This window comes from Danio rerio, chromosome 14 (assembly GCF_052040795.2).
Source record: "Danio rerio strain M-AB ecotype USA chromosome 14, GRCz13ab, whole genome shotgun sequence".
Lineage (NCBI taxonomy): Eukaryota > Metazoa > Chordata > Actinopteri > Cypriniformes > Danionidae > Danio > Danio rerio.
Genome location: NC_141034.1, coordinates 35,018,346 through 35,041,980, shown reverse-complemented (window position 1 = coordinate 35,041,980; position 23,635 = coordinate 35,018,346). Strand labels below are relative to the sequence as shown.

At 36.7% G+C, this 23,635-nt stretch overlaps 1 protein-coding gene and 1 long non-coding RNA gene across 3 annotated transcripts; one reads left to right on the top strand and one right to left on the bottom strand.

Moving 5' to 3' along the window:
* The first annotated feature begins 652 nt into the window (after positions 1-652).
* On the top strand, positions 653-22,855 carry ubl3b (ubiquitin-like 3b). Of its 2 annotated transcripts, XM_087280342.1 has the most exons (7): positions 653-947; positions 1,038-1,137; positions 1,456-1,610; positions 11,723-11,831; positions 14,068-14,154; positions 16,425-16,502; positions 21,221-22,855. In XM_087280342.1, exons 3-7 carry the CDS (start codon positions 1,584-1,586, stop codon positions 21,271-21,273), a joined length of 354 nt encoding a protein of 117 aa, XP_087136468.1. In that variant the 5' UTR covers positions 653-947; positions 1,038-1,137; positions 1,456-1,583; the 3' UTR covers positions 21,274-22,855.
* Positions 1,038-6,137, bottom strand: LOC141377538 (uncharacterized). The gene is made up of 2 exons (XR_015507612.1): positions 3,250-6,137; positions 1,038-3,215 (listed from the first exon to the last, which is right to left on the bottom strand). It is a non-coding gene; the product is annotated as an uncharacterized LOC141377538 (long non-coding RNA).
* Positions 22,856-23,635: the final 780 nt, after the last annotated feature.

Below are 23,635 nucleotides of genomic sequence, written 5' to 3'. Positions count from 1 at the left end.
TAGGTTGCCATATGCTGATGAATAAATGTCAGTATTTGATGTCAATATGACGTTTGTTTAAGATGATGGCTCAATGTAGGATTGGTCACTTTCTGGCACAATCTAAATCCATAGACACTGGCTAAACATTGAATTTTGGTCACCTGTTATCACAACCTAAATCTAACCTAATATTAACGTCTTATGACGTTCTGTGCCTGCTGGGCAATAACTGAATCGACTACAGAATGTTACGTTTAATACTCACTACTCTTGTGTAATATTTACAACAGATACTTTTAGTATTGCACTACATTTTAGGCAAGCAATGGTACTTTTACTTATGATTTTCAGTACTCTTTCCACCACTGCAGAAGAAGTATCCCAAAAAAGTCAGTGATGTCATTCTAAAAGTTGAGTTGGCCTACATGAGATTTAACATTTAGAGTAAATTTAATATTTACATTTGTCTATAAATTTAAGAAAGATTTAAATAAATGAGAAAACATATACACACACAAAAGAAACCCCCCACATTCCATCACTCAGCATGTGAAATGACTGCCGTTCCGCAAGGTGCGATCAAAATGGAGATCCGCCACAACACTTCAAGTCCCAGAAACCCTTGCGCTCAGTTTCCTGCATATATGGCCAGCTGACTTCCGGTGTCTTTAAATTCTCAGCCATTAATCTGATCGAACGCTGCGAGTCTTTTTTTTTATAGCTACATCTGATGTGATTGAACGATGGATATACCCGTCAGTTAATGTAAGAGGAAAGCCCTGGGTCACCAAACCACCGCTCCGGGTCCGACAGGCGCCTGCGACTCGATCAAAACGCTCGTTTTAGTTCCTCTTTATTTTGCCGCAGTCAAAAATTATTCCAGCTCAAGGCCAGCGGTCGCGCGCACTGTCTTCTCTGCTCCTGCAGCCGTAACCTCATAAACTAGACCTATATTTTTGTGTATGGTGTGTGAATTATCGATTTGATGTGGGACTCGTTCATATTTTTCTGTGAGCAGCTGTCGAGCTTATACTGCTTTGGTGTCTGGTTCGCAGGCAGATCTGGATTTCTGACACGGATTCGCTCTCAAGCTGGTATATAATGCTGATCCAGTAACACAAACACCAGGTTGGCTTGAAGTCAAGTGGAGCAAAGGTATGTAATGTTTGTCGTTGTTGCATTTTTCAGCATGGAAACGCCTCTGTCTGTTTGTTTATTAACAGACTCGTTTATAAAGGCTGCATATGCTTTGCCTTCATCACATAGACAAGAGTTTTCAATCTTAATTGCCAAATAACAAACAGGATGTTGTGAATCAGCCTTTGAAGGAATGTCTTGACATGCATGTTGTAATACTATGCAGTGTCACTTAAGATAGTGAATAATATACTCGTGTTAATGTGGTGTTGACCACTGAACTGTATGGTAAACAAATCTGTGTGGCTTGTTGTGAATGGTTGACTTTGGTGTTAGGCTGTGCGAGGCAGAGAAAGGCCAGTGGGAGAAGACATAGACTGAGTCTTTGTGCCAGGGGTTGTGCCCCCCTCTTGACTGCTGGCCACCCATTGATCTGTGGCTGCCCTCAACCTCTGACCACAGCCATGACCTCTCAGAGAGACCTCGACACGGTGAGTACATCAGGCAACATCTACACCCTTACATACAGTGTTTTTGTTTTCAGTATGCAAGAGATGCTATCGGAATAATGAAATGAAACCTGAAGAGGCATCACTTTGGCTGTGTGCGCAATATAAAGTTGCTGGAGTGAGAGCTGCATTTATATATGCAAGTGAATGCTTCCAAATGATCTATCTCTGTGTGTATGTAATGACTCAAATTTAACATAGAGACGACTGACACCCTGGTAGCCATAGCAATGTGTTTCAAGTTTGGCATCTGCTATTTTTGACTAAAGTAATATTACGGTGACCAAAGGCTTGCAGTTATACCTTAACCACTGTCAAAGCATCATGTTTGACTCGTATTTGGATAGCTTGTTTATGTGTTGTATTGCTCATTATTACAAGTGATGCTTATGAAGCCTCTTTTGGCTTAACCGCTGTGGTTTGAGTTAAAAAAAAAAGTTGTGTAAACCCAATTATTTTCTGGCAAGACTGAATAATAAAGACATACACAATTGCCTGCACTTTCTTGTACAGTGTGTACAGACAAATTCTAAACTGTTTAACTTAAATATGCCACCAATGACTGGTTATTCTGTTTGTTTAACACACACACTGCATTGAATCGTGATTAATGCAGTTGCCACTACTTTTAGTTTTCTAGAAATCAGTTGTTGAATGTAATTGACACTGCTGTAAGTTACAGAAATGGGTTAAACAAACTCTTACAATTAGGCATGGGCCAGTATAACTTTCTGACGGTATGATAACCTTGGATAAAAATATCCCGGTTTCATGGTATCATGGTATCGTGTTTACTGCTCTAAAATTAGTTCTTTTTAAATGTCTTAGCAAAAAACTTCATATTTTTTCCCATTTAACACAATATATTACATTTAGGAAACATTTATAATATTTTGAAACAGTAAACATGTCAGGCTAAAAACTTTAGATAAACCATTGACTTCTACTATCCTTATTAGCTTGGAAAACACAGATTTCTTTATAACATATAAAAAAACACTTAAACACTTTAAAAGCAGTATAACAAAACATTTTAGCGGTTTTAATACCATTATTTTTTACCAAACATTGAATCCGGTATTTGTCCCATGCCTACTTACAATCGTTTGTTATTGTCAGAATCATCTTTTCATCGTTTTAATATGGACCCATTCAATGCCTTGCGGTGACTGTGGATGCTGGCCACTTCTGTGATTCATTTGATTCATTAGCTTCCTTTAAAATCTTCTGAAGCTTTTTCATGGCTTTATCTGTAATTCATGTCTTTATTCGTTGGAAACATTGTGCCCTAGTTTTTGTTTACAACCTGCATTTTTAATGCACATCATGAATGCCCTGAAGTTTTTTTTTAGTTTTTTTTTTTTTTTAGCCTGTAACTATGTGCGTTTGTTGGGAGACAGCATTGCGTTTCTTTGTCTGTGAAATGGAATACATTTGTTAAAGCCCCAGAATGATTAAATGTAATTGTTGTAAGCTAATATTAAAGCTAATGGTGTTTTTGCTCTTTTGGCAGATTTGGTTTGATTAAACATGCTTAGAGAGAGAGGCTCATTTAGCGCAAGTGTGAATAGTCTAAGTCCATTTTCTCTAAAATGTAAATGCAACGGGGACCAAAAATAACTAAACAACTGAAAGCAAGATATAGTGTCATGACATAAGCGCACTTCTTTTGAGCAGAGCTTTGTTTGTGTGTGCGACAGACATTGTTACATGTGACAAGTTCTTAACTAATTAGAATATCACACATACAAATATATGAGCATTTTCAGCCGAGCACACAGCGTTGTTTTAAATGTACAGCGACGCAAATGTCATACACATGACTTTTTCTTTAGTTTTATGTCTATTTTTGGTATACAAAATAGACGCTCAGATGTGACTACGTGTATAACTTTCAGCACTAATCTTTAATTTTCTGTTCAAAACAAACAAAGGAAAAAACAACTACTAATGGTGAGCAACTTATGCCGAGTTCAGATTGTGTGATTTTCAAAGTAGTCATGTCACAGATGTTTTCACACTGCATGACTATCTTGTGTAACGTTTCGACGCTGCTTTGTTTACACTGCGAGATGGATTAGAGACATGGGGTTTCACACTGCTTGACTTTACAATAGGAGAATCACCAAACTACGTCTCACAACCAAAAACCCACACAAAATGAAATGGAAACAACGCGAGGTCACAAAGTATATATTTTGTTATTAAATAATGAGAAAGACGCCTTTAGTGGGGTAGACAAGGTACTTATTTTGCTCACCTGGGTTTGAAGGGAATTAGCAATTTCTCCTCAACTTTTTTTCTTTTTCAACCCAATTGTGGTATTGCTCAATGACACCTCAAACAAACTCGAGTGCTTCTGCCAATATTACACTAGTTTTCCCTCCATTTCTTGGGTCCAAATAGCCTGAAAATAAGCACTGAACTTCTCCCCCAACCTCCCGCTGGCCTGCAAATACCCATACCAGTGGATGCTGCTCTCTTATTGGCTGTAGGTAATCGTCGATGTTATTTTTAATCAGAACACATTTCACATGACATGATATTGATTCGCCGACAGCTCCAGATAATTAGCATGCCAAATATCTGATGGGTGTCGACGACTCATTGTCGATTCTCTCAGATCACGTCCTTGATAGTTCACACTGTATGATTGTTACTCACATGAACGAGCACCGACTTTCCTGTGATTTCAGGCATTTATCGGCGATTTCTAAAAACCTGTTGGCGAGTCAAAATCAGGGCTAAAATCATGCAGTCTGAACTTGGCATTAGAACTCACATACACACATTCTTACTGTTGCTATAATGTTTGTTGTTCTCTGGTGTTGTTTTGCATTGGCTTTAATGCTGTTATTTGGAGATGGGCAAATGGTGATGACTCTTGATTTGGGATGAAAGCTACTAGATTAAAAAATATTGCTGAAAATGTATAAGCCATGAGATTATAGAGGTGTTTACGTTCTGGTTTGGGGGCATTTAGACAGATTTGGTGTTTGTATTTGTGGAGGCTTTAAAAACTGGGACAGCAGGGAGTGTTATTTGTGCTTATTAACAATCACAGATTTTCTGATAACACCATTAATCCAGCAGAGAAGGCCGGGCAGGGGCTTTCCATGCCTCTGTTGGGGGCTTGGTGTTTGTAAACAGTCTGTTAGTGTGACGTCACGAATCAAGAGTTGACCTCTTTTGTTCTCGCTGCAGGTCCCCATAGGTGAAAGCCGAATATTTTCAAGTGTGTCTGAATGGGGGTGGGGTGCCCTACATTACTGATGCCCTCGGCACAGGCCTGATTTCACAATAGGTTAGGGCACTGGGGGGCCCTTCACAGGGATTTAGGTGGCACGTGTTGTGTGTGAGGATGAACACAGCTTTGTGGCGGGAAGAGGTCGTCTTTTTCCTGTCATGTTAGTTGATTGCTGCCATTATTTGGGTCATGACCTGAACTCTCGTCATGGTGGGATTGAAGGAAAACTGTTGCGACCTTTATATTATGATTTAACGATTGTTTGATTTCAATTGAGCATTTCTGCTGAACTAGACATGCACTTGTTAAGGGAAACGCAGAGGAACTGAGCGTTTTTTCACTTCCACTTTTTCAGAAACATTTCACAAGTTGTTCTGTTTAGCAGATTGGTTGCAGTGTTTCTATGAAGCTTGTTTTCCTAGTTTATGTGCTTTGTGTTGTGTGTGGCTTTAAACATGGCAGTGCCAAGACCAACTGGCTCACCTTCTTATGCCCCCTCCTCTTTCTCCATCTGATTCTGAACGAAAGCATTAAGGCCCGGCCAAGCTCCACACACTGGCTGAGGGTGATGTAATGTTTAAATTGCAGTCATTGAAAGCCATAAAATAGAGAAAAAGGACTTTTAAACACTTTGAATAAGAGCCCTTTTGGAATCTCGAAGTTACTCTCAAAATTCCTGCTTTGGTTTTATTTGAAGCATATATAGTGGCTCTCTGTCTCTTCACTGCACCCTATGAGTCTTATGATGTTCATATGTAAAAAGAATTCTGCCAAATGTGATGCTTCCTTTTTCCTGTAATTTGTGAAGTGTGGCAATTTTCAAATTATGCTGTGCTAATTGATCAAGGAATTTTTTACTTTGCTCTAATAACGGCTAAAACAGTGCTATTTAAAAATATACTTTTTACTATAAAATAGGGATGTCCTGATCAGTTTTTTTGCCTCTGAGTCAGAGTCATTTGATTTTGAGTATCTGCTTATACCGAAACCCGATCCGATACTTTTATAACACTTAAAAAAAAGAATAAAGAAAAGCAAAAAAACAAATCCAGGATGTTCCTTTAACAAACAAAGCACTTTTGTGAGGTAGCTTGAACAATCAAGTAATAAATAACATCAATTCTTCACTTTTACACAACATCAAAAAAATACTATTTATTGGGTAATTTAATAGATAAAATAAATAATAAAAAAAAAATCATACTCATTACAACTAGTGTTTTTACGTTACTGTGATGGTTGGGGTGAGGGTAGATGTTATTAAAACATAATAAATAGAAAATTAAATAAATGGTCCCACTTTATATTAAGTGGCCTTAGCTAATATGTACTTACACAGGAGTTAATAGTTTTTTACAATGTACTTATTGTGTAAATACATGTATTTACTGTGTACTTATGCTTGATAAAATACATGTATGTAATTACATTTGTAGTTAACTTTTGTAACTACATTTGTAAATACACTGTTGACCATCCCTTACACCTTAACCCACCCTTAAACCTACCCATACCACTAAACCTGTCCATAACCCAACCTCTATCCCAACTCAAAAGCACCACAAGTGTTCTCAAATACATTATAAACACAGTAAATACATTGTATTTATTTTTTGATGTAAGTACATAGTAGTTAAGGACACTTAATATAAAGTGGGACCAAATAAATAATATAAATACTTCTCGTTAACTTTCGCCCACAACTGTGTCCGATCTAGCAACAACTGCTCAAGTCTGCATCGACGCATCCTCTATATCAAGAACACATCGACAAACTTTCACGTGTCCTTTATTCTTGCGGTCTTGAGTTTAGGGCTGCTTCTCAATTTCTAAGAGCGCAGAGAACGGACTTGCGTTCTTGTGTAAAGCAGTCTTGCCAGGTCACCTGGTAAGAACGGACTCTGTAGACCACAAGAACAGAGAACGCGTCCTTTGAGAAATGAGATGCTGCGTTCTTCCTGATGGTCACATGACCTTCATGCATGTTTAACAGAAAATGATTTAAACATTATAGCACTCATACAGTGATTTATTGTTTTTCCCCATTTCATAATATATTCTATGCATAAAGACCTTGCAGATATGTTGCACAATACAAATAAAACTGATTTTAATATGAACTTCTACAAATAAACACTCTTAATATGTTTATACCTTTACTAAGATTTTTTTGGTAATGTTTATCTTTACTGTTTCATTTAGGGAAACTCCTGAGACAAATCATTTCTATCTCTGAACTTCAATAATAAACCTATATAAAATGCTGCACTTCCCATCTCCACTCGCAATGGGACTTTTAGAGCGATTTTAGAGCTCAAGTCTGCATCGGTGCATCCTCGATATCAAAAACACATCTGGGAACTTCCATGTGCCCTCCGTTCTTGAGTTTTGGAGCTAAACTTTGGTAGTTGATGATGATGTTACACGAGAACACGAGGACGCAAGAATGCTGAAAAATGCATATCGAGAAACGGTCTAGAACTGAATTTTGTAAGTTGATGATGATGCTACATGAGAACTCAAGGACTTAAGATCACTGAAGAAAGCATGTTGAGAAACAGCCATACTCGCTCTTTCTGCTTCAAACTACTTCCGTGTTTTACTTTGCCTGCATTTAACCCATACAACAAAGTGCAACAAAAAAACTCTGCAAAAAAAGTGGTCATGCCGCACGCGTTGCGTTAAGGGCCTACTCACACTATGCCATCCGTACCGTGCCCAGGCCCGTTTCCCGGATCGTTTAAGAAGTGTGAGTGCGCTGAATCGGGCTCAAGCACGGTTCACTTGGCCGGCCCTGGCCCGGTTGGGAGAGGTGTGCCTGAGCGCGGTACACTTGGGCTTTGGCGCGGTACGCTTGTGTGTGAGCGCGAAACGCGCCAAAGCCCGAAACCGAAAGCGAGACGTGACTTTTAAGGGACTGTTTGATATGGATTTATTAATCATTCTTACTGTTCAGTGATCGCAAACTGCCGTAGTTTATTACAGACGCAAACTCCTCCTCACAGCACGCCAGCTGCGCGCCTTCAGCAGATCTCCTCATTCCTGCAGCACGAGGGCTTAATGATTGTTTATGAGCGCCAAAAGTGGCGGATCTGTTCGGTAAAATATCTGACTGTGTGTCCCCGCATCCCTAAGGACTGTTCGGCGAAATATTTGACTGCATGTCACTGCGTAACAAACGACTGAAACGATATAACTAGAGAAATCTCCACTGTGCTGCTGAGTGAGAGCGTATGGCAAGCCGTTTTAACATTTAAACCTTGTTCTGACTATCCATAAATATATTTAGAGATATAATTATATATTTTGACAAGTCATTATTATAATTCGACTAGTCAGAATGACAATTAGAGATATCTGCAATTACAATTGTACTAGTACGAAATCAGATTGGAGATATCTGCAAATATGAGTCATATTCCTCCATTGACTTCCATTGAAAAATATTTGCAGATATCTCTAACTGAGTTTTGACTCGTCAAAAATCCAATTCAAGATATCTACAACTGTAATTCGACTATTAGTAAATTAATTAGAGATACCTCAAATATATTTGTAAATATCTCTAAATATTACGAATTAAAGACATCTCCAAAATGTATGACTAGTAAAAACTCAGTTAGAGATATCTCTAATTACAATTGTGACTAGTCAAAACTCATTTAGAGATATCTGCAAATATTTTTCAATGGAAGTCAATGGAGGAATATGACTAGTCATAATATATTTGCAGATATCTCCAATCTGATTTCGTACTAGTACAATTGCAATTATAGATATCTCTAATTGTTATTCTGACTAGTCGAATTATAATTATGACTAGTCAAAATATAATTAGAGATATCTCTAAATACATTTATGGAGTCAGAACAAAGATTTAAATGCTAAAAAGGCTTGCCATAGAGAGCGCTCCTGAACAGCGCAGCAGCGATGACGTAAGCGTGCCGAGGCCCGATATGGTGTGAGCGCGGGCCGTCGGGGGAGACGGGAGGGGGGACAAGCGTGCTTTGGCCCGGTTCGAGGCAACTGTACCTAGTGTGAGTACGGCCTAAGAAACAGGTCTAACTCTGTGCCACCGCATAACTATAGATGTCAAAAAATAATGAGAATATACTGTATATGTATTTATGAGTCCTGATCTAGAGGTAAAGTTAAAATCAGATCGAGTCTAAAACCCTGTGATTGGGCCTGATAGCCGATCATCACGTGATTGGATCTGGACATCCCTACTATAATATGACACACAATATTCAGCAATAGTATAGCAGGTTTAGGGAACCTTTGGTTTGAAATCAGAAATGGCTCTTTGCTACCCCAGGTATAGAGAGCTTAACTCTCATGATCAAATAGTTTTATTCATACTTGTTGATGGAGTGGTGTGATAGCTTATGACTTTCTAGGAAATCACTTGTATAGATGGACAGTCATCAAACTTTTGTTGTAACTGATTGAGAATGCTGATAGATCTGGTTTGACTGATGAAATGATTAGGGAATCAACACATGATTGCAATTCTAGTGCTTCCTGACATACCTTTTCACTATATAGAGTATTATAAAATAAAGGTCTGATTCTGTGATAAGCTATATCACTTAGCAAATTTGTATTTTAAACACTTGACAGACTCCGATGGAATGATAAAAAAAAAAGATGTAAACTTTTTTTTATAGTTTTTTTTTATAGGAATTTTCATTCTTGCAAATAGCTTTTTTCAACCTGCACACCATATACAATCCTATTTAGCCTAAAATAATAACAATTGTAATAATAATAATAAAATAAAAATAAAATAAATACAAATATGGAAAAAACAAATGTATACACATGCATACATGTATACCTTCACTCAATCCACATCTAAGCTTTTTAAATAATTCAAGAATGTTCTCCCCTACCTTTGATAATGTATTTGTTTTCACAAGTTTTAAAAAAAAGGCCAAATCTTTGAGCTACAATGAAATAGAAGGGGGTTGTGGGAGGTCCAAGACAACAGTATTCAGCGCTTAGCGAGAAGAGATGCAAAAGCCACATTGTGAGCCTGTCTCCAGTTTAAAGGCAATTGCATTTTTTTAAATAAATGATTACCCATTACATGTAACAGTTATTTTTTTTTTGCATTCCTGCAATTCATAATTTATGGCATTCACCTTAAAGATTAATTTTTTTTTTTTTATAAATTACAGTTAGGCTATGTTCAGTAAACTTATGACAGTATCAAGGTATTGTATTTAATGCTCTAAAATCTGCTTTTTTTAATGCCTGGGTAAAAAAAAAAAATCTCATTGAACACATTATATTTTATTTTAAGAAACATTTAAAATATTTTGGAACAGTAGCTTTTGATGTAGAGGGCCTTTTTCAGCTGGAGATACTGTTGCCCTATAAAAAATTGTTGTAAAAAACACGTAAAAAAATATACTTACAAATGCCATAGGATCGGTATAACAGAATGTTTTGGCAGTTTTAAAATCTTGACTTTTCTAAACCCCAGTAAACCTTGAAAACATTCATCCCTAACCATAATAAAAATTCAAAACCTCTCTACAGTTTTTTTTTTCCAAACACAGAATCATTATTTGTGTTACAGAAGCTCAAACGATCACTTAAATAATGCTATAAATATTTAGTTTAGATATAAACTCTGATGGTGGTAGTGATTAAAATAGAGAAAGTCTCATTTTGAAAGCAACTCAGTGCTTCAAATAAAGATTGGTTGAAACGATAGTTCACCCAAAAATTGAAATCATCCTAATTTACGCATGCACCATTTTCCCAAACCTTTCTTAAGCTTTATCTTTTGTTGAACACAAAAGAAACATTTTAAAATCTGGTAACTATTGACTTCCATTTTTCTCACTCCATGCATGTAACTGACTATCGGTTTTCAACACTCTTCAAAATGTCCAGTCTTGTGTTCAAGAAAAAATAAACTCTTAAAGGATTTGAATCACCTCATGGTGAGTAAACATTTAAGTAAATGTTCATTTTTGGATGAACTATCACTTTTATGCAGTAGGTAGTGACAAGTGTCTGTTTAAAAGGCATCTGTTTTTAAATCATTCATTTAAAAGTTTTGTTTTAAAAAGCTGATTCATCCAGAAATGAAAGTCTTTCAGTAATTTAATCTATTCAACATTTATTTTAAACCTGATTCAAGTTAATACACCCTTTTAAGCATGCAACCATTTTTAAAAATGTGATTCATTAAGAAGTGACACATCTCTTGGTGGAACTACTAAACATATTGGCAGTAAATCCTTATTGTAGTACGATGATGATGATCTAGAAAAATGAAATGTTCACGAAGAGTGTGCTGTTATAAATACAGACTGCAGCGTCATTGTGTCTGTCTGTTGCTCTTCTAACAGGATGGAGCGCATTTATTGTGATTATCCACCACGCTTCTTCCCTCCTCCTGCGGGGGGTTATGCATGGGCCATGTAAATTTAATAACCCAGTCCAGCGTTGTCTGGGACACCTGGGGTTATCACATTAGGGTGAAGGGGTGTATAGAAAAGGGGGGTTGAACTAGCATCACTATGTGGAAATGAAAGGCAGTAGCACTTCCCCTCTCTCTCTCCTAGCCTGTTTTGCTTCACCAGACCATTTCACAGGAACACTTTATAGAGGATAGCGGCTAGTTTCACCCTTAAAGCTGAACATAAATCTAATTAGGAAGGAATGCCCATTTCAGCAAAGGACTCTCAGGGTCGGCTCGTGTTATGTGGGGTGAGCGCAGATTGAAGGGTCATTAAAAAGGTCTATTTGGTGGAAATGTCACCGTGGCTCTGGCTTGTAGGGCACTTCTTCACTGTTTAATGGTTTCATTTGTTTCGTCTGGTTACAGGTGAACCTACGGCTGATCCTCGTGAGTGGGAAGACCCAGGATTTCACTTTTTCTCCCAATGACTCTGCCACAGACATTGCCCGTCATGTTTTTGAAAACTGGCCAGCCGGTATGTTTTGTAGTGCATGCAATGTAAATTTCTGCGATACTATTCTTGTTAATGCAATATAGCAATTATTGTAGTTTTTAATTCTTTTCTTTGTTTTTTTTCATTTTATTTAGAAGTTTTTTGTTTTCTATTTTCTTAATTATTATGCATTAAAGTTCAGTAATTTAGTTGAACGTGTTGGAATTGGTTTTCAGTTATATATTTAGTTATATTGGCTTTAATGTAAAATATATAAAGATTAGAATTATATTACAAATAATTTTAATATTTGGAATCAGGTTAAAATAATGATCGATTTTTTATTTTTTTATTTATTTTTTATTATTTTTTTTAATATTTCAATTTTATTACATTTTCATTTAGTTTTGTGTTTTTATTCTAACCCTCATTTTGATTTAAACTGCATTCTGATTATTATTTGTCACCTTAGAATTAGAAGATTCTATCTGTGATTCTCAGATCTTTATCTTTAGTTCTCTATCTTTAGTCAATTTAGTTATTCACATATTCTTATTAAATGACAACAACTTATTTACATTGTGATGTTTTTTTAATAAGTTCTTTACATTTTAAGACTTTTAAAGACTTAAAAAAAAAAAAAAAAAAAAAAAAAAGGTATTTTCTACAAAGTCAAACTCAGGCTTGGCTCTATAAGGTTCTTTCTATGAGCCAATCAGCATTCTGAATGCACGCAGGAGGGCCAATCGTGATCAGCTTTCTTTGTCATTTTGCCGGATTGCTCCACAATGCGAAAGACCAGAAAGAAACACAAAATCAGAGTCGACTAAATAATGCCGCACCACATAAAATTGAGAAGAAATGTGAAACTGAAAAAGTGTGTAAATGGGATTATTTAGAAGCGCCTTTTGACATTGAGATAAAATGTTATATTTTACATTGTTAAAAAAGTTATAAAAATGTAATATATTATTGTCTGTTTTCTTTTGAAGTCTTTACATTTGATATAAAGCCTTGAAGGGCAAACACTGTATTTAAATCATGGTGCATATAATCCAATAAATGTAATTCAATAATTCATATAAAGTATATAATTCGTATTAAATACATAAAATTAACAGCTGCACTGGACAAATTTTTTAGCACAGCCTTCTATGCTTAATTTGAACAAGAACAAACATTCATCCCAAAACATTAAATGTCACAGAAAGCAAAAATGTAACTTCCTCACATCAACATATTGTGACAGCACCAATTTTTAAATAGTTAAATTAATAAGAAGACTGACTGTATTTCTTAAATTAATGCTTCAATGAATGATCTGCTAGATAAAACCTTATAATTTCAAGCAGAAAAAGAAATTTTAGAATTAGAAGGTTCTCTATGCATATGCCCTGTTTGTTTTACCCCAACTTGCATATTGAAGAGAATTTTGATTATTTAGATGTAGAGTACATTTAGGGTCACTGTAATGTTAGTGTATGAAAGAGAACTGTTACACACATAGTGGTTGCTATATGGAATGCAAAAACTTTGAAGCTCACAATCTTAAAATCACTTAGAATGCAGATAGAACCTTTTAATTCCAAGGCGACAAATTATCAAATTAAATGCATCTAGTTGTTGAATTCCTAGACTAAATACTGAATGTTTTGAATTTTAGTTTTAGTAAACTAACCATGTTTGTAATTTGTATTTAACAATTTGTGATTGTACTTTTTGTGTCATTGTGTACAATTGTGTCATTTTGATTAAACAGTCAGTTGTTTTTTAAGGAAGCAATATTGGCATAGTTCACTCAAAAATTAGGATTCTGTCATTTCCTCCGCTTTGCTTGTTTCAAACCTTTGAGTTTCTGTCTTCTGTTGAAGACAGAAGAAGATATTTTGAAGAAAGAAGAAAACCTGCTTTCGTTTTTGTACAATGGAAGGCAACGGTTATAATAATAGTAATAATAGTATAAAAATAGTATAATAAATAGTTTTCAGCTTTCTTTAAAATATTTCCTTGTGTGCAACAGAAAAATGAAATTTAGATATGTTTTAAACCACTTGAGGGTGAGTAAACGATAAGTAAATAAAGAATTTGGTGTAAACTATTACATTAATACTTTTAAGCGAGGATACATTTAATTGATAAAAAAATGAAATAGTTTTTATTTTAGATAAAGCTTGTTTTTAACTTAATATTCAATACGGATATGACTACAAGAATATCACTGTTGTCACCCCCTATAAAGTATAATTTCTGTAGTGAATGTAACTGAGTTGTTTTGCAGGCTGGGAGGAGGAGAGCGTGAGCAGTCCCAGCATCCTCAGGCTGATCTTCCAGGGTCGCTTCCTGCATGGCAATGTCACACTAGGAGGTGAGCACTAGACCTTGTAGTGAGCACTAGACCTTGTCCACATGTCTGTCACACTCAACACACTTCAACAGTCCTGTTGTTTCTCTCTGTCTTTGTCTGTTACTCTGCCCTGACAGTTTCACACAGGACAGTAGCAATGTTTTCATTCAAAGCTGCAATTTTTTCCTTTGTGTTGAATTGAAATCTTGCATAGACAAGAATAAAGTGTGAATAAAAGCAGCAATCCCATATCATGTAAGCAAGAAAATAAAATGTTTACTTCTTGGGAAACTAGTGGAATATTTGATTTGTTATTAGAGCAGCTGACTGTAGAATTGGTAACCTAGTAAACCAACAGCAAACAATGCAAGTGCAATGGAGACTGCTGACTAGTCATGTGGGAGTCATGTTTGCTACATCATAATTTATTCTGCAAATGAGTTTCCATCTCCCATTATTTTCAGAAATGCTTTATTGCCAAAACCACTTCTATCAATTCTAAAAAAAAAGCTTTGTTTGTTTGGTTCTTATTTGAAATTTGCCATTTCTATCACTTGCTTCTCATGTGATACTTCATGTTAATGTGCATTGTGATTGAAACCCAGCTTCTGTCATGTTATATTAGTATTTGACTCATTCAGGTGAGTGGGCTTGACAAACCACCTGTAGAAATACTCTTCTCTCTCCACATGCACCAGACATTTTACTTAAAGGGCACCGAGTTTACCCCCTTTTTTTAAAATTTGATATTAATATTATGGTTCTTCTGAGTGTGCAAGTTTAGATTCAGTTCAAAACTCAATTCAGTTTGTTTTGTTTTAATGTGTTAAAAAGTGTCATTATGGGGGGAGGGGTTTTTGGGATGTACACAAGTTGTTGTTTTAGGGGTGTGTTGTTTCACATGAAAATTAGTTTTGATGTTTCGCCCAACTTAACAAGCCTTAACACTAGCAAAGCCTTAAGCTCCCCCTCTTTGTGTATGGCAACAAATAGGCAGACAGGGAGAAGCTACATGAGTGAGAGGACCAGCATTCAGCCGTACATGTACGACTCGGGACATAGACCAAGCAGATACTACAAAATCATTTGTGTCTTTTGTATAGTTTTACAGCAGGGGGGGCTGAAGAGTGGAATCCCTGGTTTGTACTACCAAGGTTGGCAATCCAGGGACTGCTTATGGCTGGGTCTGGTTGTGGCTGGGCATCGCGAACACCTGTTGAGTTGCGGCACCAGTTTGTGTACCCTGATAGAAACCTATGTTTAGAATTCTAAAATGCATGTGCACCCTCGAGCAGTACTTGTGGTGTGCCACCTGCTTAAGGCAAGTTCCTTATTTCCAATGGATTGATGCGCAACGGGCTCGTACTTTCCAGCTGCACCTAGTTAAGATGACTGGGAGCTTCTGTGACCAAGGGAAATGCAAATGGCTGAAGTTTAAGGAAGATGCAATAAAAATTACACGTTTGCAAACCCACCTAAAGTTACAATAAATGGCACCGATGAGAGCGATCATCTGGTGGATGATGTTGGTCTTGTGTTGAGCCCAATGAGCCTTACATCTAAAAATAGAGCAAGAATGTTTCTTTGGTGACATCGCTTTGACTCACACGCTGAAAATGGCCGACGTGAAACAACATCTTGCACAATATTGTTATATCTTATGTAAAAGTACTTGTAGAGTCTGTCTTAGGGTATGTCTATAGTTATATAGTATTTATAGTATATGTATAGTTAGATTAATTCTCTAGTATGTTAGTTATGCATAGGTTTAAAATAGCTTTTACGTCCAGTGTTGTGTTCATATTTATGATTGTTTATTTTGTAGCACCGTGGCCCTGTGAGACATGACGTGTCCTTCCACTGTATGTCCACACATGTAGCGAAATGACAATAAAGCTTGACTTGATTAGATATTTTGTGCAAAATAGTTTTAGATGATTAATTGTAAGAAATCATAAGGATAAACTCAGGCTTTTGTAGAATTAAATAAACAAAGAAAGGGTCTGAGGTCAGATGGTTAGTCTCGTTATCCAATTAAATCATCAACTCAGGTCAGTTTAGAGTTGCTTAAGGAATTAGGTAAATGTATTCAATTGCTGTTTATGCACATCTCTTTAATTCGGATTAAGTACCATCTTCATGTTTCCTTAAGCTTTTTTTTAATCATGATACCCTAAATGCACATCATAATTAGTGAAAGAAAACAGGGAATGGTTAAGTTGTTAAAATATGTTGTAGGTCAAGCGGTGTGTTCTTGTAGATTCTCACTTTGCTACTCTTCTGTCTAATAGCTCTGAAGTTGCCCCCTGGCCGAACAACTGTCATGCACTTGGTTGCAAGAGAGACTCTGCCAGAGCCCAACTCCCATGGTAAGTGCTGATATATTCCTCTGGCAAGCTCCCGCTGCTCTAAACATGGCTGAATGTCCTTGGCTTGTCCATCCACATCCACTTTTTGTTTTTAAGGACAAGGACACAGCAGTTATTGGAGGACTGCTGCCAGGTAGCAATTGGCTCCAATCATCCAAACACATTATGATGATTAAGAGGCACACAGTTATAATAGAGGCCAAACACTGGGCTTTTTCATCCACTCACACAATGCAGAGTCAAAACTGTAATTCTAGATGTCTGTAGCTGCTTCCTTTCCGACGAGTTGTGGACTTTTACTGAAACAAGCTTCAAACTCACCATGACTGTCTTTGTTTGAAATGAGGAAGCAGGATATGTGTTATGGATTCATTGTCTGGTAAAGGAGGGTCATTATTATATTTGTTTACCAGGATACAAACATTTAGAGTAAACAGCCTTTACATGAATCTGAAAAGGGTCTGTTTGCAGCCCCATAGTCAATATGGTTTTAAGTTGGCTCTACTTGGTGTTTTAGTGATTCAGGTTGTGTTTTGTTTACTAATTTAAATGTAATTCTTTGCTACGTTTTTGTAGTTGCTTGTTTAACTGTAGCAACAGTAACAGTAGCAAATGTTTCACCTAGTGGCATTGATAACAGGCTAATCTTACTATACATGTTATTTATATTATTATTAATGTAAAATTTACATTAATATAAAATGGTTACAAGCAAAGCCAGAGCAGATCTTTCGTGTACATCTGAACATTCCTGAAATATATTTTTGAATACATAACATGGTTTCCGCTACATTCATTCCTCTGTGGCGGGCCACCACACCAAAATTCATCCCGTCACTGCTACATTACAGCTTCTCATTCAAAACATTCAGTTGTGTTGTTTTACCAAATACCAAAAAGTATTTAAAGGTAAGTGAATTACAACAGCGCAAACTTTTCTGTAATCGTTGTAGTGTGCTATTTGTTTAATTCTTAAAGGTTACGTGCTGACTGGCTGATGACAGGTGCGAGATGCATGAGGCCAGCAAACACTAGTTTTCAGTTAAGATGAACACAGTTTTAAGCCGTAAGCCATTTCACTTTACTTCAGGGTGCATTAATGCCACTCTGTAGGTCTATTGGAGACATTCATATATATTTCTAACAAATTTAATAAATGTTGGAGACATTCTCGTTACATAAACAAGCTAAATCGCACTTCAGCAGCGTTTATTTGAGAGCGCACAAGAAAATGCACTTGAGCAGCATATATTTGAGGGCGTGCAAGAAGTTTTGTGCACGAGCAGAGGAAATCGGCGCGCAAGCAAAGAAATTCGCATTCTTGTATTACATAAATGCAATCTCGACTTGTAAAACTGTTCTCACGATATTTGTCATTGAAATAGCGCTGTAGGTAGATCTGTGTGAAAAAGGCCTGCCGCTACAGCTGAAAAAAATCCTAGAGGAAACACGCCATCATGCTAAGTCAATGATTTCGTGATCCATTCATTAATACTGGGCAACTTCAATACAGGTCTTTTGCACACTACGGAAGGGGGTAGTGAGGGATATTCCAAGAATGAATAGGCTACTGAATCTCTTTTTGAAATGCCCTTCTAGACATAATTTAATGAAGGAAAATTTTGATGATCATGCTGAAAGCATGCGTTTGTGACCAAAATGCGACCTCCGGTGGACAGTAGCAACCTTTAAAATGAGACTCAGATTCAGAGTTCCACATGAGGTTATTAATTAGCGAATAATATAAAATTTACAAACATAAACATTAGGTGGGCAAGTTACATTGTAACCCTAATTATTATTATTTATTTATTTTTTTTAAGTTACCGAAATATTTGTTTTTCAGCATCTTAAAGCCCTGGAACCATACAATATACAGCTTCTGTGTTACTTCTGCTAAACAAAGATTCAGTTAATTTAACTGGTCATAGCCCTCTTGTGTCTCCTTATAAATGCATTTGAGTAATTCTATACTTTTTAAACATAAACATTGAGTTATAAATCTAATACAAAAATGTCCTTATATAGTGAATATATCCCTGGATATTAAAGGTATCAAAGATTAGCCTGTAATTGAAACCATTAATCTCTGATACTACTGAAAACTGACTACCAAGAATATGAAAAGTTTCAGGAGCCCACAACAGGTCTAAGCTTGTTAACCAACCAGCTCAAAAACACCTTCAGCAAAATATTCTTTTATCGATGAAGAGATCCCAGATACCAAGCAGATGCTTCCTTTGCCATGCGCTAATATTTCTTGTTGTACTTTTTAAGCTTTTTTTCCACTTTAACCAATAGTCAATTGTCTGTTGAGCCATTGCTCAAAAGTCCAACATTTGTAGAACATAATACAGGGTGTCCATGGGATCTTAAAATTGATTAAAAGTTGATAAATCAATGGGGTATATATACAAGGACTTTAAATTTTCCGCTAGCCGTCTTCCCACTACAAAATCGCCATGTTTAAGATCTGTTCCCTTTAAAAATCAACGATCTTCACTGCCTAATAGATATTTGAAGTAGGTCTCAGACTGGACAAGAAGCACTACAGTAAATTCCATTTTCCCCCACCATGTCTTTAAAATATGAACATTTATTTTACCCCAGTATTTTTGAATAAAGTTTCTGCACTAGCCTGCTGTTACTGACAGTGTTAGCGATTTACATGGTCTATCATCTCATTTTACGCTTAACAACTTAATGAATGTATAGGTTTATGTAACTGGATGTACTTTAATTACATTACGATGTCAATGCTGTTAAAGGAGCCTCATAAAATTTTAAATAGTCACAGAAACCTTTCACCGAAAGTTTACTGTTGGCTAAAAAAAACTAGTTGTGCATAGAGAAATTTAAGGCCCTTAAAAAGTATGTCGTTAATGCTATTTTTCAAGGTATCAAATTTTGTAGCATTTTTGATTAGCATAGTTGTATGCTAATGTTCACCTGAATTTAATATGCAAATATTGAGATGCTGTATAGTTTATGTAATCGATAAAATCCTGCTACATTTGACATCACACTGCTTTGTTTACTGCAGTAACCAAGGCAACACCGTTATTAATACTGTTCTATAGGCGCCATCTGCTGGATTACTATTATTATTCAGTATATGAATATTGTTTTAGATCAGCATTAGTTTATTACAGTCAGTATTTAGTGAATATATTATATTAGAACGTTACCAGTTAAAAACTAAAGTAGCTTAAAATGTATGGAGTGAGTCTTAAAAGTTTTTTTTATATATACACCCTGTAATAACACGTTAATGTAGTTTATTTCTAGTTGTCAAAATAATGCTGCCCACAACAATTAAGTTAAATGTAATTCTGCAACAGTAAAAGTAGTAAATGTTTCACATAGTGACATTGTTAATAGACTAATCTTATTACAAATGTAATTTATATTACTATAATTCTGAATTTAACAATGTGAAAGTTAACTGTCACTCACTCGTACATACAGTGTTTCCTCTAGGATTTTTTACAGCTGTGGTGGTAGGCCTTTTACACAGATCTTCCAGCTCGAGATCCCATTTATGTAATACGAGCATGCAAATCTCTTTACTTACGTGCCTATTTCCTCTGTTCGTGCGCAAAACTTCTTGCACACCCCCTTAAAATATACACTGCTGAAATGCAGATTTTCTCGGGCGCTCTTAAACGCTGAAGTTTTGTGTTTGTATATACACACATACACATATACACACATACAGTTGAAGCTAGAATTATTCGGCCCCCTCTTAAAATGTTTTTCCCAATTTCTGGTTTAACGAAGAAGATTTTTTTAACACATTTCTAAACATAATAGTTTTAATGACACATTTCTAATAACTGATTTATTTTATCTTTGCCATGATGACAGTAAGAAATATTTTTCTAGATATTTTCAAGACACTTCTATACAGCCTAAAGTGACATTTAAAGGCTTAACCAGGTAGGTTAGGATTATTAGGCAAGTTATTGTATAATGATGGTTTGTTCTGTAGACTATTGGAAGAAAAATTAGCTTAAAGGGGCTAATAATTTTGTCCCTAAATTTTTTTTTTTAAAATTAAACACCGCTTTCATTCTAGCCAAAATAAAACAAAGACTTTCTCCAGAAGAAGAAATATTTTCAGAGATACTGCTAAAATTTCCTTGCTCTGTTAAACATCATTTACTAAATATTTTAAAAAGAAAAAAAAATTCAAAGGGGGGCTATTAATTCTGAGGAGATATTTATGTATATGGATATATATACATATACATACGTGCATATATATATATATATATATATATATATATATATATATATATATATATATATATATATATATATATATATATATATATTATCCATCGATTTCAATGTTATGAAAGCCAAATATAAGTTTGATCGTAAACTAGGTATTATCGCTACACATCATCAATTTTCAGGACCAAATCCATTTCTGATAGATAAAATCAAGTCATGTACTGCGAATCTCCTTCTTCAATGCATCCTGCTGGTAAATGTGCACTGAATGCGGTTTCATTTTGACTCGAACACCAGCGCTCATTAATTATAGACTAGTTACACGTACTGTGTCACCCAAAGACCCAAACAGGCCATTTTCTCCCCATAAGTCACCAAAATGTCCTTGCATTCTTCAAACTGAAGAATGTTTCAGTGAAAGACCCATGATTGCATTTTGATTTATTAGACGTCACTCAGTATTTGCTCTCTTCACACAGGCCAGAGGAACAGGGAGAAAACCACAGAGAGCAGCTGCTGTCTACTGCTGTAAAACCCAGACCAAGCGCCCCCTCCTCCTCCTCCTCCTTCTGCTCCCGCTCCGTCTCTCTGCTCACCAACCCGTGGTGCATTCTGGATGATTACAGAAGAGCTCCAGGGACAATGTGACTAGGTTTTCATTCAGTGTTTTTTTTTGTTCGCTCTGTATAGTAGATGGAGACTCTCTTTGTGCCAAGTATATCAGATCTCCTATTTGCCTTGGTTTGGTTTTCTCGTTTCATTCGGTTGCCAAAATTGCGTTCTTCTGTTTAGTAAAGTGGCCCTTTGTTTACAGGCCTCCTGCAAAAATATGAACTACTGTTAAAATTGCGTAACCAATATCTGAACAGGTTTTCAGGGGGACGTCCTGTACTCGAGAGCTCAACACCCGAGCGTCAGAGTTTTCACTTGGCATCGCACGTCTGACTCAGACCAAGCTTAACATGCGTCATAATCTCAAGACTTTTTGATTGCACTTATCACGGATCCTTATCTGAAGTCACTACGTGTGTGTTGTAGTCTTAATCCTCCCGCCTGCCTCAAACAGAAGGAGCTTATGGAGAGTGAGGTGTGATGATGACACAAGCACCAGTCTGTTGATGTGGACGAGCGCTGGTGGATTTGACTGTGCCAATGGCCCGCCTACGTTGTTGTTGTTTTTTGCCTTTTGTCTAAGGACCAATCGAGAGTGGATCTCAAAAATTTGCCGGACTGCTCTTACTGACCAGTTGTGCATGACCCCTGTCTAGTGTTTCCTCACCCCGGGTGTGTACCAGCCGCCTTCGAACACCATTCACCCCCTCTGTGTCTACTTGAATAGCTTTTTTGGGTTTTCCTCGTCTCCGCTGAAGAAGCATGAGGGAAGGTTGGCCATTTTGTGCTTGACGTGAAGTGACACAAACTCTTCTTCTTCTTGCCCAGTCAGGATGTATCATCTGTATGCTCTCCCATGCTTGTCTAACGTGAGTCCTGAGGGACACAGAGAATTAGGAAATCATCTGAAAGCCTCTGTCTGGAGCCAAAGGGCTGGTCTGGTAAAAGCCTGCATTGTAAGCAGTTAAGGATTCATGGACCCCCTGCTTGGCTGTGAAGGTAAAAGACGGGAAAAGGCCGCCACTTAATGGCCTCCCGCTGGGCTGGAAGAAAAAAATGGAGTGTTTTATTTCCTAATGTTTGTATGCCGTCTCTTTTGTTTGCCTTTTGATTGTGGGAAATTAATATTATTAATAATGGAGTAATAATGGAGTCCTTTTTATCTTGTCTGAGTACAGTTGAGTTTTTATTAGTACACATCAGGTGTGTGTGTGTGTGTGTGTGTGTGTGTGCGTGCGTGCGTGCGCGCGTGTGTGTGTGTGTGTGTGTGTGTGTGTGTGATTGAGTGGATGAGGCTTTTGTTTTTGAAAGATAGTGCAGTTGTTGTGGAAAGAGTGCCCACATTAACTGTCTCCAGTCTTTTTTGATTGGCCAATTATTGCAAGAGTGTTTATCATTGTCACTGCTATGAAGATGAGCTACAAATGATTAAATGTAAAGAAAATAAAAAATAAATCCCTAAATCTTGTATTATAAATTAATAAAAACATTTCAAATAATAATTTGGTGTTCCTGCGTCTTTTAAAGTTGTTTAGTAATTTAATTTAATGAACCGTAAAGACTTTGTACTTACTGTATGATGTTTTACTCTAGGTGTGGCCAAACTTGGTCCTTAAGGGCTGTTGTCCTGCAGATTTTAGCTTCAGTTTGCTTTAACACACCTGCCTGGAAGTTTCTTGTATATCTAGAAGGAGCTTGATTAGCTGGCTCAAGTGTGTTTGTTTGGAGTTGGATTTAAAATATGTAGGACACCGGCCCTCCAGGACCAAGTTTGAGCACCCCTATTCTAGATCAGTGTTTCCCAAACCTGTTCCTGAAGGCACACCAACAGTACATAATTTGCATGTCTCCCTTATCTGATCTACTCATGTCAGCTTTCTTCTAATGTTCTGAGGACTTGATTCAGATGTGTTTGAATAGTAGGAAAATGTTCTGTTGGTGTGCCTTCAGGTTGGGCACCACTGCTCGAGACTAATGATAAAATTCAAACTATACACTCACCGGACACGTTATTAGGTGCACCTGAATAACTGCTCATTAACGCAAAATTCTAATCAGCCAATCACATGGCAGCAACTTAATGCAGTTATGCATGTAGACATGGTGAAGATGATCTTCTGCTGTTCAAACCGAGCATCAGAATGGAGAAGAAAGGTGATTTAAGTGACTTTGAAGGTGGCATGGTTGTTGGTGTCCGATGGGTTGGTCTGAGTATTTCAGAAACTGCTGATCTGCTAGGATTTTCACGCACAACAATGTCTGGGATTTACATGGAATGGTCA

Excerpts from the sequence above, each read along its gene's own strand:
- ubl3b (XM_087280342.1), top strand. The coding sequence starts at position 1,584 with ATGACCTCTCAGAGAGACCTCGACACG. Across the intron at positions 11,832-14,067 it reads TTTTGAAAACTGGCCAGCCG|GCTGGGAGGAGGAGAGCGTG; the intron begins GTATGTTTTGTA and ends GTTGTTTTGCAG. Across the intron at positions 14,155-16,424 it reads TGGCAATGTCACACTAGGAG|CTCTGAAGTTGCCCCCTGGC; the intron begins GTGAGCACTAGA and ends TCTGTCTAATAG.